This window comes from Cherax quadricarinatus, chromosome 40 (genome assembly GCF_038502225.1).
Source record: "Cherax quadricarinatus isolate ZL_2023a chromosome 40, ASM3850222v1, whole genome shotgun sequence".
Lineage (NCBI taxonomy): Eukaryota > Metazoa > Arthropoda > Malacostraca > Decapoda > Parastacidae > Cherax > Cherax quadricarinatus.
The window spans coordinates 10305770-10321198 of NC_091331.1; the positions used below are offsets into that span (position 1 = coordinate 10305770).

The window sequence follows — 15429 nt, forward strand, 5'->3', positions numbered from 1 at the left end:
AACAACATTCATGGCAAGTGTTTCACTTACTTGGTAGACCAATTTTAGATTAAGATTACTGTAATACATATCAATAGTGTTGCTGTTGAGTTTTAAATACTCAGTGGTGCCAAGAATCCTTGACATGTCATTCCAATTTGAATGCAAAGAAAGGTGACTGCATACACACTCAAACATAAATAACTGGTAATTGCATGCCATGCTGCGTTTGTTCTATGGTACCATTCTTATTAGACTTAAAATATGGAACTGTAAAACAATTAAACAACTGTAAAGTAAGAATGTTAATCAAAAAGATAAATTTATTTCATATCTTCCAATAACCCAAGCTTCATCTTGAAACAGGGCAATAACACAAAAGAAACAATCAGAAATTACTCTTACAATATAACACTCAGTTTTCCCATTCACAAAATTCAACAATAAAAAATTATGGAGTCATAACCTGGCATGAAGAAATTAATTAGAAATAACTTGGCATTAAGAAATTAATTAGGAATAACTTGATGTGAAGTTAATTAGGAGTAACAAGAGCTCTGGCAGTAGTAATTAATTACTTTGTCGATAGTAAGCTAACTTTTGTTAAAGATGTCAACATCTTCAAACTAAGAGCCCTGCTCTGATAACGCTATCCATTACAAAACAAAGTGCTAAGACTTTCTTTCATATAGTTACTTTAGTAATGCTAGCAAAACCTAGGAAGTAAGAAATGAAAATCAGCAATGCTCTTAAGAATGAAGAATAAAACTCTCAAGGACTGACCCGTACAAATATTCAATGTTTAAAAAAATTGCACAAACTTGCATTACAAAATATGATGCAGCCTTAATATATTTTTTTTTTTTAGCAAGTTAATACTCTTGGCTAACAGTTATATAAAAGTCTTAGTAGAAAAAGAAATGTTATTGTCAATATACTTTCTTCAAACTTCAAATCTTATAATGCAAAATTTTGACACCTTGCTCAAATATCGTATACAAGATGATAATCGGTTTCCATCACTGGGTCTTCTTTGTTGCCCCTCGGTTCTTCCATGCCAGTATAAGCTTCCAGGCAAAAATCAACGTAAAGATATGAACTTGCATAGCTATCAAGATGAAGCTGTACCACAGCACACTCACTGGGTAACCCTGTAAAATAGAATAAGTGATCAATTATTGAACATCATAACATATCTAAATAAGACCCATATACAAAGTAAAGATACAAACAAATTTTAGGATTATTGTTTATCATTAAAATTATAAAACTTTTTGAGAAGTGTCACAAAGTTACTCACTGCCCAGTAAGTTAATGCATGTTAGTGTATTTTTATTAGTGCATTTAATTAAATCTCAGACATACAGTATATAAAAAAAAGAATTTGGATCATTTAATTCATTTTATACAAAACGCTTTCTTTGAATGGCCAAAATACATTTTTGCTATACAGCCTCTCCTCACTTAACAACGGAGTTCAGTTCCTAAGAATACATCGGTAAACGAATTCGTCGCTAAGTGAGGAGCATACTGTAATGGTAGTGGGTTTGTGTCAACTATTTTTTATATTGTTGTAATGTCACCTTTGCACCATTTATAACATTTCTGGTATATTTTTAAATGTTTATACAGTAGTGTACTGTATACTGTAATAAACGAAATAGAGGAAATCAGCTTTAATATACATTATAGGTATGCATACTGGTCAAAGAGCCGGTCTTAAATCCGAGTTGTCAGTAAACGCGTACGTCGCTAAGCGAGGAGAGCCTGTACATTCTACTAGGAAAATCACATTTCATTAATAAATATAAATATGGCAACCGTGAATGGGATCATTGATTACCTAAGCCACCAAAAATATCCTTCACCAATAATATCCTACCTCGTTTTTGGAGTTACAGTGGACCCTCGATTTTCGTGTTTAATCCGTTCCTGAGCTATCGGCCAAAACCGAAACCATTTTCCCCATGAGAAATAATGTAAATGGAATTAATGCATTCCAGACACCCAGAAGTATCAACAAAAAAATTTTTTTTTATCATAAAGACAGTTACATGCACAAAAGAATGAACATTACACATGACACTTACCTTTATTGAAGGCTGTTGTTGCTGGAAGGAAGAAAGGGAGGAGGGGAGAGGGATGATAGGTTACTGTTTGGAATGGGAATCCCCCTCCATAAGGTCTCTAGGTACCAAGTCCTTATCCGGGTCACTTCCCTCCTTTGTTTTTTACTGCCACTAGGACAAGCTTGAGAGTCACTGGACCCCTGTCACACAAAATGTGTGTCCAGACAGGTGTTTCTGGAATCTCTTTAAGATTTGCCTAAAATGGGACATGGCATTGTCATTGTAAAAGTCACCAGCATGGATTGGAACAGCTTTCTCAGGGTGATGTTCCTCCACAAATAAATGTACTTTAGTCCACATTGCACAAATCTCCTTAATCTTTAAAAAAGGCACCTTATTCCATCTCTCTTCCTCCGCCTCTGAAGCAATTTCCTCAGCTGTGGTCTGTTGTTGTTGCAGATGAAGGTCTTGCAGCTCATCAGTGGTTAGCTCTTCATTGTGGTCCTCCACCAACTCTTCCACATCCTGGCCACTCACATCCAACCCCATGGAATTTTTCAGTGCCACAATTGATTGCACAACAGGTGCAGGGTCGACAGGGTCAGCCTCAAACCCTTCAAAATCCCTCTTTTGGACACAATCTGGCCACAATTTTCTCCAAGCAGAGTTCATCATCCTGGTCACTCCCTGCCAAGGTTTATCTGTAAGGCCTATGCAGTGGAAGATATTGAAGTGATTCTTCCAGAACTCTCTTAGGGTCAATCCCCTCAGGGAAGGTTCCTTGATGTTGGTGAGGGGCTCTTGATTTAGGGAATTGGATCTGTGCTCCGGTTCCCTGAATTAAGCCTGAATGCTTTCCACATCCCCCCCAGGCGCTGTATAATCCTACGGGTTTAGCGCTCCCCCCTTGATTATAATAAATAATAATCTTAGGGTCAATTCAGAGTCCAAGGTTATGTCAAAGCACCTTTAAAACATTGCTTTGGTATGCAGTTTTTTGAAGTTTGCAATGAACTGCTGGTCCATGGGCTGGAGAAGAGGAGTGGTGTTAGGAGGTAAAAACTTCACTGTTACAAAACTGAATACCTTAGACAATTGGTCTTCAAAGTCTGGAGGATGAGCAGGAGCATCGTCCATTAACAGGAGGCACTGGAGTGGCAATTTATTATTCAGGAGGTATTTTCTCACACTTGGGCAAACACTTCATTAAACCACTCCAGGAAAATTTCCCTTGTGACCCATGCCTTACTGTTTGCCATCCACATCACACACAATTTACTCTTGACAACACTTTTCTTGAACACTCTGGGATTTTCAGAGTGATGCACCAGTCAAGGCTACACTTTGAAATCCCCATTAGCATTACCACACAACAAGAGTGTTAGCCTGTCTTTCATAGGCTTTTGTCCTAGGAGTGCCTTTTCTTCCTGCGTAATGTAGGTCCTCTTTGGCATTTTCTTCCAAAACAGGCCTATTTCATCACAACTGAACACTTGTCGGGGTTGGAATTTTTCAGACTCTACATAACATTTGAATTCCTGCACAAATTTTTCAGTCGTTTGTTTGTCTGAACTGGCACCCTCGCCGTGCCTTACATTGTGTATGCCACTTCGCTTCTTGAATTTTTTCAAACCAGCCTTTGCTACACTTAAATTCACCTACATCAGCATTTGTTTCAGGAAGTTTCTTTAAGAGGTTGTCATGTAACTGCCTTGCCTTTTCACAAATAACTGACTGCACAACACTATCTCCTGCTAACTCTTTCTCTCTGATCCACACCAACAACAATTTCTCCACTTCTTCAATTGTTTGGGATCTCTGTTTGGTTACTGCATTCACCCCTTTTGCAACATCAGCTTCCATGATTTCTTTTCTTTTTGCTACAATGAAGCCGACTGTTGATGGCGACTTCCCGTATATCCTGCCGAGTTCAGCAATGCGTATGCCTTTATCATATTTTCTTAGGAATTTTTTTTCATTTCTACAGTGTTCCTCACTTTCTTTACCAAAGGACTAGAGCTTTCTTTGGGGCCATGGTGGCTTATTTAGCAGTCACAAACAATAAACAAGCGGCAAAAACAATGATTACGAAATGTTTCATATGACCAAGAAGGATACGTTCACTCACCGAGAAACAATACTACACTGGTGAGAATGGTGTGGGAGGTGGCTTTGTCTGTGCGTTCGGCACTGGACAGGTTCTGTACGATCGACGAAAATGGAGCCAAAAAATCAGCGAAAAAAGTCTGCCAAAACCGAATTCAGCAATAACGGAGATCGACAAAAATGGAGGGTCCGCTGTATTACTAGGGATGGGACGATACTAAATTTTTGGCAGCTACTGACACTCAATTGTAGGGCAGTACCAACACCTTTTTAATATTTTTTTATTTTGAAAATTATAACTATGCTCTATATATAAGCGAATGTCTATGGGATGCCAGTGTCATTACTCGTTACAAATTTTAGGCACCCTCATGAGGCTTAAAAAAAAAAAAAAAAAAAACCATACATACAATTCCTGAATTTATCTACATATGTATTTAGTAAACTGATGAAGGCAATCTGAAATCAATTACAAAAGTAACAGTGAATAATTACTAGTTATATTAAACATGAAAAAATAACTTTTTTTTTTTTCCAACACGACAGCCGTCTCCCACCGAGGCAGGGGTGCAGAGGCACCTGGATATGACAGTTCAGATGTCACTCCAAACAGCCAATATCCCAAACCCCTCCTTTATATTGCAAGCACTGTACTTCCCACCTGCAGGGCTCAAGTCCAGCTAACCAGTTTCCCTGAATCCCTTCACACAAAATATTACCCTGCTCACTCCAACAGCCCGTCAAGTGCCAAAAACCATTCATCTCCATTCACTCCTGTCTAACACACTCGCACATGCCTGCTGTATGTCCAAGCCCACACAAAACCTCTTTTACCTCCTCCCTCCATTCTTTTCAAGGATAACCCCTACCCCTCCTCCCCTCCAAGTCATCCTATTTTGCTCCATCTTCTATAAATGACCAAACCACCTCAACAACCCCTCCTCAGCCCTCTGAATAATACTTTTAGTAACTCCACACATCCGAATTTCCACACTACGAATTCTCTGCATAATATTTACACCACACGTTGCCCTTAGACATGACATCTCCACTGCCTCCAGCCTCCTCCTTGCTGTAGCATTGACAACCCATGCTTCACACCCATACAAATGTTGGTACCACTATACTCTCATACATTCCCTTCTTTGCCTCCATGGATAACTTTCTTCGTCTCCACAGATACCTCAATGCACCACCCACCCTTTTTCTATGGTTTACCTCATCCTTCATAAACCCATCCATCCATCCCATCCACTAATTGTATATTAAAACTACAGACAATGCTTTGAAACCTAAAAAAGTACATTTTAACAACTGGAAATTGAAAATCTAAAATTATAGTTCAGAACTTGAGCAACCTTTCTCCAATTTAACTTAATTAACCAACATATTTCTATTATCTTATTCTTTTTAGTAATCTTTACAGGAAAAGGGGTTACTAGCCCATTGTTCCCAGCATTTTAGTTGACTTTTACAACACGCATGGCTTACGGAGGAAAGATTCTTATTCCACTTCCCCATGGATATAAAAGGAAAAGTAATAAGACCAAGAACTATTAAGATAAAATCAATGAAAACTCAGATGAGTGTGTATAAATAAACGTGTACACGTATGTGTAGTGTGACATAAGTGTAAGTAGAAGTAGCAATACATACCTGTAATCTTGCATATTTATGAGACAGACAAAAGACACCAGCAATCCTACCATCATGCAAAACAATTACAGGCTTTCGTTTTACACTCACTTGGCAGGACGATAGTACCTCCCTGGGTGGTTGCTGTCTACCAACCTACTACCTACGATGCCTGCACTTTAAAGGAGGGGTTTGGGATATTGGCAGCTTGGAGGGATATGTTGTGTATCTTTATATGTATATGCTTCTAAACTGTTGTATTCTGAGCACCTCTGCAAAAACAGTGATAATGTGTGAGTGGGTGAAAGTGTTGAATGATGATGAAAGTATTTTCTTTTCAGGGATTTTCTTTCTTTTTTGGGTCACCCTGCCTCGGTGGGAGATGGCCGACTTGTTAAAAAAAAAAAAAATCCATTATACAGCTTAAGGACTTTTTTTTTTGTTTACTTTGAAGATATCAAGTGAGCTGAGAAGCATCAACATCTTCCTATTTTAGGAAATTAATCTGTTCCTATAAGGGAGATGATGTTCCTTCCAGTGCTGAACAATTTTTCATTCTACTGAAGCAAAGGGTGAACTCAAGATATTTACTGGCTAGGTTTGCCTGAGACGGAAGAACTATCATATTTTCTTTCCATTACTCAAGTGGATTTAATTCTTTAGGCATTAACACCAATGCCACATTTTTCTATTATCCATTTTTATCTTTATAGTAAAACGAATACCAGTGTATTTGTTTAAGGATGCTGCTTTTGGGATTTGGGAAAGGCAGATGTCTATGATATGCTGTTAGAAGAACTGACTACAATTTCTTCGTAACATTTATCAAATTCAAAGTTGTCACGTTCTTCAATCCCTGTATCATCATCTTGACTTTCTTCATTAGACTCATTGCTGCTTTATTCTAATATTGGTTTACAATACTGACAGTAGATGAGCATGACTACACCATCTTCAGTTGAATACATAAGTGACAAAATATGGAGACAGCAGAAGTGGTGGAGAGGTAGAGATAATGTGTTCATTTAAACAGCCTTGAGGTAGTAATTTTCAGGTGGTCAGTCCCTCAGCCATGAGAAGTGTTCAACTTCATAATCTTGAGCAATATTCAAGACTATGATGCTGAACACTTCTCATGGCTGAAGGTCTTATCACCTCAAAACTACATCTTCAAACTTATGGGCTGATCACATATTTACCTATCCACCCCTTCAAGGTGTGGTGAAGGGGCTCTTGAACCAAGGAATTGGGTCTTTTATCTCTTTCCTCAGATCAACTTTAAATATTCCCCCATCCCACCCCTCCTCCCTTCTCCACTCTTCTCAGCTTCTCTACATTTGGCCTTTGGAGATATTCCTCTTATAAATTACAGCTCCTAGGTTGTAGGAAAAGGGAAAATTGACCATCCCATGCTGGCGATGTTCTCAGTGATGGTGGTGGTGTTTGCCGTGAGAACTGAATTACTTGGGGATGTGCTAGGCTACCCTCCGGAGTCCTGGTGGGAGACCTCATGCATCCTTAGAATGAAATATACCTGGAGGCTGCCTGTCAGTTCCAGGAGGTTGTGGCCAGAGGGAGGTATGACACTTGACAATCGCCCACATCTTGTCAGTTGAAGTGGTTTCGTTGATGCGTAAAGTGTCACCTTGGATTGCTTGTTTAGATGCATGAAAGGGTAGGGTAGGGTAGGGAGTGGTTTCCATGAAGCATTAGCATGACTAAATCATTGATACTCCAGTCCCTGATTTGCCTCCTTTTGGGCCCCTTATCCCTGCATCATCCTTACCTGGCCCCAGCCTGGTCATGCTGCATGGAAACCACTCCCTTCCTTTTAACCAGGAACTGCTTTTGGGCAATGCCTTTTTGCCTAATTTTGGTGCCAGTGTTCCAGCTGGCACTTGTGATACCCCTGACCTCCACTCTACCTTGATCATGTACCTGGCTTCTCTAATGATGGAGAGTTGATTTTTTTATTGTTTGCAACAAGGCTTAATGTAATGTGACTCAGTCACCAAAGTGGAAACTTATGTTTGCACTTCTCAGGGTCAGAGACATTATCCTAGCAATGTTGTTAAACTAACTTTCAATTGCCAGGAGCTTCCAGCTTCCATTTATTTAGCAGGCCAATATTTACAGGTGCAGGAGTTGCTCCCCACACCTCAACAGTGCAGACACTGCTGGCACTTTGGTCACCTGGCCAAGTATTTTAGATCACATTTTTGCCCAATCCCTATTTTCGGCCAATTCCACTGTTACAGTCAACCAAACTCATAACTATTTCAATGTAACTCCATTTATTCTATCGGCCAAGTACAAGAAACTGCCCATTAACCAATTTCAACTACCCAATCAAGTGGTCAGAAATTGGCAATTTGGCCAATTTCACACAAATTTCAAAAGATGCCAATTTCAAAACAGGGTCCAGAATAAACAATGCAGACATTCCTGGCACTAAAATAACATTTTCTCTGTTCATTAGTAACATCTCCAGGCCCCTCCATTTTGAATTTTTATTCACACAAAATATAGAAGATTTACTGTTATGCAGACTACTGCATTATTGCAATAAGTGTATAAATAAGGTCAACCCAGTTATGACTGCGTATTAGACTGGCCAGTTGGACACACATTGGACGGTGATGTCATTTGTTTACTCATGAACATTGGAAAAAATTGAACATTTCCGCTACTTTGAGCTTAATTTCAAGGTACCTTTCATCGTGAAACCAATCAAAATCATCGTTATTTATATATCTTCCATTCCATCAAATGAAACCAAGAAAACAACCATAAATACCATGCAAAAATACACCTCAGAGTCTGTGTTTTAAACCAAAAACACAGTCGGAGTTTATGTTTTCTCATCGTGCACTGCATGCTGCAGGATTTTTTTTTATATTGCGCACACTAACCATGCAAACCCATTCTCTCACATGCAGAGGTACCAACTTTCTGCCACTAGATCTGAAGCCACTAGAATTTTGGCACATTAATACGGCACCAACACTGGCTTGTAAGTTGTACTAATACGATACCGACAGTGAAAGGATTAAGAGAACATCAAATCTGTTGTCTCAAGGAAGGAGAGGGCCTTTCATACATTATAGCAGTGACTCCTCCTACTCCAGAGCGGCTCAGTGCCCTCAGGTCCCCACTCCACTCTCTTATACAGTCACCCTTGTGTTTAACCCTTATGCAGTCCTCACCTCTGACATTCCCACTTCTTTGCCTTCTCTCATTCTTCCTGCTTCATCTTCCAACATTTCACTTGTTTGCCTCCGACAGAGCCTTCCCTGGCTGTCTTCATCACTTCCTCCAAAATCTCAAAGGCCCAAAACTCCTTTCAACTTCTTGCTCCTTCATGGTTAACTTTCCTTTCCCTTCCCTGCCTCCTACATCTGTCACAGCTGTAGACATACATTCATTCCCACTTAAGGTCATTACTGTCCCTGTCTCTATGTAGATTCCTTCCTCCCAAGACACCCCCTTTCCTCTCTCTCTCTCCTACAATTTTGACAGGTGCCAATGCCTCTCCACTCCCTGCTCCATCTGCCTCTTGGGATTTGCTTCCTGCTACTTCTGTCTTCAGAAACTTTTGAGCGATTTTGGATTTTATTGGGGAGGCAAAGCCTGTGCTGGACACCAACCCATTTGCTTTACATTTGCATTCTCACCCTCTGCAACCCCTTCACCTGCTGATCACTTTTTCTTTTAGGACTATGCACACATTTGAATTAAATATAATCAGTCACAATGCAACCTCTTACCTGCCACAACTGTAATCCTTGTGGCTCATCTTCAGTACAATATTCCAAGAACTCTTTGAAGTATATCATTGCAGCCAAAAGAATTGGCACTGTTGAGAGGAGATTGATAAGACCAAAATATATCTGGAATTAAAGTAAAAGTTCAACATTAGACAAATTATTAGTATACGATTGCAACATTTAAATAAATTGTAAAATAACTTGCTTCCTCTACATTTAAAAAATTCTATTACTGGTCCAAGTGACTCGTGAAAAAATTAATCCATATCTATCATGTGAGATTATATCACATTCCATTAACACCAAGAATGTTAATCATATAAAATATTTCTCCTTGGTAAGAGATTCTCAGACTATTAAGCAGCTGGAAGCCATTGAGTCATTCAGATTACCGCTTGTTTTTGGCAACAAAACAGAATTCTTCCTCCATAAGCCATGTATGTCGTAAGAGGCGACTAAAATACTGGGAGCAAGGGTCTAGTAACCTCTTCTCCTACATAAATTACTAAATTTAAAAAGAAACTTTCATTTTTCCTTTTAGGTCACCCTGCCTCGGTGGGATATGGCTAGTTTGTTGAAAAAAAAAAAAATGTTACTGAAATACAGTAGACCATCATTTAGCACGAGTTTATTTGGCACAATTTGGGTATAACACGATTGAAGAATTGCGGCACAATTTTGTGTAACACGTCATAAGATGAATATAACACTGTTCAGTTTGCGGGAAGGAAAAAACATTATTCTTTTCCTCAAGCAGCTGCCTTGTTGTGGATCTGCAGGGGAGACCTCCCGCCATCCCCATCCACCTTCCCGACACCACCTCACCATCCCAGCATTCGTACTTCATACATGTCCAGTCCAACTTCTCTGCTACAAGCTTGTGATAGTGAATTGTGTTTTGATCTTTTAACTGCTATATCTTTTATCTGCCAAGCAATCATGACACCTAGTAGGCATACCAGTATTGCTCAAAGTGGCAAGAAAATGTGTAAGCATTTAAGTCTTAGAATTAACAAAGGAAACAAAGATATTAGACAAGACATCCTGTGGCCATAATGAAGTGTAACACTTCATTATGGCCACAGGATGTCTTGTGGCCATAAGTTTATGTGACTGGCTGACTTACCGAATGACTGACTGACTTATTGAATGACTTGAGACTTACTGAATACTTGAGACTTACTGAATACTTGATTGACTTACTGAATGACTTGATTGACTGATTGACATAAAGTTAGACACTCCAGTACAACCATCAACCAGAACCTCTACCATCCACCTCAGCCCAGTAGGGCCACAGCATAACTCTCCACTCTCTTCACAATCATCCACAAACACCAGCACCCACAATTTAAAGTAAGAAATACTATTATTTCTGTTACATTTGTAGTCTTAAGCAGTAAAAACAACATAATACATCACAACAATGAACTACAATTACATATTCACTTTTATTTTTATAAGATGTGGAGGCCTAAAAAAAAAAGTTGTTTGGCTTTTTTGGAGCTCTCAGGAATGTAACCCTATTTTTCCCATAATTTCTTCAGTTCATCCAACATGGTTTTACCTAAGACTGTGTTTTCAGGAATGTAACTACCGTGTTAAACAACGGTCTACTGTACATATGCTAGGCAATAAAGTATCGCAAATTCTACATTTAAATGACTAACGGGGGTAGCAAATGACCAATACTGGTGACTGTGGTAAACAGAGTTATTTTGCCAGGAACATAACTATAGCAACTAATTTTTTAGATAATGCACATTGTGGATTCCAATCAATTGACTCAATGAATTTTGTTCCCTATTTTGAAAGTCTCTTAAATCAAGTGTTTTTTGTACAGTACTATGTAATTTTTTTTAGAGAAACTTTCATTGCTTTTCAGCAAGAGAATTTTTTTTTTTTCAAAGATCCACGAACAGTTTTGCATATACGATTGCATTCAACATTTATCAAACAGCTAAAGTGACCAAATCAAGATACAATCTCCTACAATGTTACTAATGAAATATTTTGCACATGCTGCCTCTAGTAGCATGGCATTTCATACCACTGCCAGAATGAACTCTTATGAGTGACATGGTTCTCTTATTCATGACACTAGTCTGACCCAAACCAAGACATGGTGCTAAGAATACCTATGATTAACACTTGAGCTGTTATCAAGTACTGATCTACTGTTCATTGAAATATTTATTTAAATTTAGTAGGGCAAACATGTAAACAAATACACAAAAAAATGGGTGTAATTAAGCAAACTACAAGAAAGAGTTAACAACTTGAGCTAAAATCTGGGCACCTTTAATACTAACATGGAATTGAAAAGTCAAACATAAGCAAGGCTCCAGCTAATGAAAAGCAAACTAAAAAAACAATGAAAACTTAAGGCACAAAATTTCCAGTGGATATGAGCTTCAGTTCATATAAGTACAGTATATGCCCCAATGCCAAAAAAGAAAAGAATTTATATGAAGAAATTATGAAAGCTCATTGAAATCAAAACTCACTTAAAAAAATTACTGCATTACTGCAATGCTTAGTGACCATTTATGTTTAACCTTGTTTATGATTACTGATATTTTTAATGACGAAGCTAAGAAAACACAATTTGGTGATTTTGCTGTTGGAAAGTTTGGTCTGGATGATGTGGAGATGACATCTGCCTTGCAGACTTTGAAGAATAATTTAATGAAATGAAATACAATTAAAAATAAGCTAGAAATCTTATTGCAACAGTTATGAATTTCTTTTTTATGGAGACACACTACAAGACAAATACTCCCCAAGGTTCCTACATTGATGTCCAAATCTATAGCTTCACACTATAAATGTAAGCAATCAGTTTTACGTAATCATTTCACCTTTTTTAAATGGTCTGTATCTAAAGCAATTTCATTGATACTATTGGAAATACAGATTGACAGATTAAAAATATGGGTTAGTGTTAAGTAGAAAATGTCATAGCAACACTAACAAGAGCATTGGATGTCTTAACTATTAGAATCCTAAATATGCAGATAGTTTATAAGAAGGAATGAGTGATATATGAGAAGTGTAGCAGAGATACTGAGGGGAATTAGGGAAATGCTTAAAAGAATTTTGAACCAATAAAGAATAAATGTTTGAGCAATTTACAAGAAAAGGGTAGGGGCAAGTGACAAAAAAAAAAAAAAAAGTGGAATAATGAGGGTTAAAAGATGTTAAAAAATATTAGGTTAGTGTGAAGAGATTTTTTACAATATAAAAATTAAGAACAAAATAAGTAAACAGCAATCAGTAGGAAGATGCTAGCATCCCACCATCATATAGGTGAGATAAATGAAACCTGTTTAATGATTTTGTCCAAAAAGGATTACAAACATGGTTATTTCCTGCCTAAGGAAAATTAAAATATCAGGCTAATAATAATAATGCCTACTTACATTCATAATACCTTATTATCTTTACTTTCTTATACATAATATTTCATTAAAATGTTTCTCAAATCCTAAATAATTTGTATAACTATTCTAATTTGGACTGGGAGCCATCACAATTCACGGATAATAGTGTTAAAGGGAGAGTCAAGAAAAACTGGAGGTTGGAAAGTGTGTGTGTAAACAAAGTTGAAAACGAATGCAGATAGCAATGAGATTAGCAAAAACAGAAACACTGTATAGGAAATGAATGTTTAAAGGTCAGTGTGAAAGGAAAGTACTTGCAGGATGTGAATGTACATAAATACAGTACTGTACAAGTACTTGGGAGTAAAAATATCAGAAGATTTGTCCATGATGAGGTAAATCACAGAAGACCAAATGAAAGTGGCAAGTGTCAAGATATTTATGGAAAGAAAGAAAAAAAGGAAAATATCAGGCAGTATATCAATATATTGGTGTAGACACCACCGTATGCCTGTGTGAAGCACGATCTATATATACAGTGCCCATAAAAGTAAACCAGACATCCTTTTCAATATTATAAAAATCGTTTAAAAAAGCAATATAAACATTATAGAACAAAAACTGTAAAATTTGATACTTATATTAATATTTTATCATCTGCCCTTTGGCCTTGTTGACCATTTGAAAGTATTTAGGCATGCTTTCACTTAGAATCCTGACATAATTAATGAATAACTGGTTGACCCAAATGTCCATCTCCTGTTGCAGGGATGACATGGATGAATGTGACAGGATTCCACCTTTTTCATGATATTCCAGGCATTGTCAGTAGGATTGAGGTCTGGACTATTACCTGGCCACTGTAAAACCTCAATATTTTTCTCAACAAGCCACTTGCTTACTTTTTTTTGGCCTTGTTATAGGGGAGTGCTATCATGCACAAAGGTGGTGCAGTCGTGAGCTTCAAAAATATTCAGCAGGTGCTCCTTGAGAATGATGATGTAGTGGTCATTTGCTAACATTTTGGGAAAGGAAGTACAAACCCTCATGACAAAGTAAACCACTAAAGCAACCCCAAACTATGACAGATTATGGGTGCTTTATGATGCTCAGTGTGTATGCATGGTCATACCTTCTGATGGAGGACGGGGTGCCTCACCCTGCTCCGACAACTTTGAATACAGTGAAATGTGGATTCATCCAACTGCATGACTTTATTCCAGTCATCAACACTCCAGTGAACATATTTCCTGGCAAATTATAGGTGTTCCTTCTTCATACTGGGTCTTAGTGGTTACCTTGTAGCACAACTTGGTAAGCAGAGGTCTTTTTGCAGGCAGTGATCGATGCACCAAACTAAGGAGTTTGGGATCCAATTCTCTGAGCTATGATGCAGTCATATGTGGATTTCTATGTAGTTATCTGTGTAGGATGTTATCCATGTGTTAAGATGTCCTTCTTAACCATGCAGTTTTTGTAGCGGGAATGATGTCTGGTGGGAGGCCATGGGTAGCAGCAAGCAATGCCATTATGCTGGACTTTACTCGTCCACTATGATAACAGATTTCCTTTATGGTGACTATCTTCAAACCAATAAATGGGCTTTTTCCTCGCTATTCACTTCTGAATAACCCATATTTATCTACTTTGCATAAAATTACGTGGCAGTAAATACAGCTCTAAATACTGGGCACATGGGGGTACAACAATGCAAAAGAACACCTTATCTCACTGCCATATGCAGGTGCACTGAGAGGTGATACATACCAGTCTGTTGTATTAACTCAGATAGTCGACATATCTCTAGAAAATGTTCAGATGAAGCATCAGATATATTCTATGAATCCAGACTACTTTATACTGTTTATAATGGAGGCTGAATCACCTTTCTGCATGATAAGGGTCCCAGTCACAAAGAAAAAAAAAATGGCTTGCTGAGAAAAATACTGAAGTTTTACAGTGGCCAAGGAACAGTCAAGACCTCAATCCTATTGAGAATGTTTGGAATATCATATAAAAGATGGAATCCTGCTACATTTCATCCATGTCATGCCTGCAAGCAGAGATAAAGGGCATTTGGGTCAACCAGTTATCTACCAAATACTTCAGGAATCCGAGTGGAAACCTACCCTAATGGGTTCAAATGTTCATCAAGGCCAAGGGGGAGATGAAAAAATATTAATGCAAGTATTACAGTTGTTGTATAATGTTTAGATGGCTTTTAATCTATTTTCATAATAAAGGGGAGGTTTGTTGTGTAATTAGTGGCTTTACAAATAACTTACCTTTTCTGACTACTGTATCTGCAATTTTTTTTTAAATTCTGTAAACTACTTGGAAATAAAATTTATGTTGCAGCAAGGAGGTTGGAGACAGTGGAAATGACTTGTCTGAAATCAATGTGTGCAGCATATGAAGTGATAAATAATAAAAAAAATTAATATAGATGATGTTCTGGTTATGTGGAAAAAATTGGAACAAGATAGACTG

The 15429-nt window shown here is 37.8% G+C and overlaps 1 protein-coding gene across 2 annotated transcripts in view; it reads right to left on the bottom strand.

Moving 5' to 3' along the window:
* Nucleotides 1-273: 273 nt before the first annotated feature.
* jagn (jagunal) overlaps nt 274-15429 on the bottom strand; it is a 42086-nt gene continuing 26930 nt past the window's right edge. For both annotated transcript variants that reach the window (XM_053774867.2, XM_053774868.2), the window contains 2 exons: nt 9557-9679; nt 274-1130 (listed from right to left, as the gene is read on the bottom strand). In XM_053774867.2, the coding sequence (XP_053630842.1) occupies nt 999-1130; nt 9557-9679 (255 nt within the window). In that variant the 3' untranslated portion in view covers nt 274-998. The remainder of the gene's footprint in view (nt 1131-9556; nt 9680-15429) is intronic.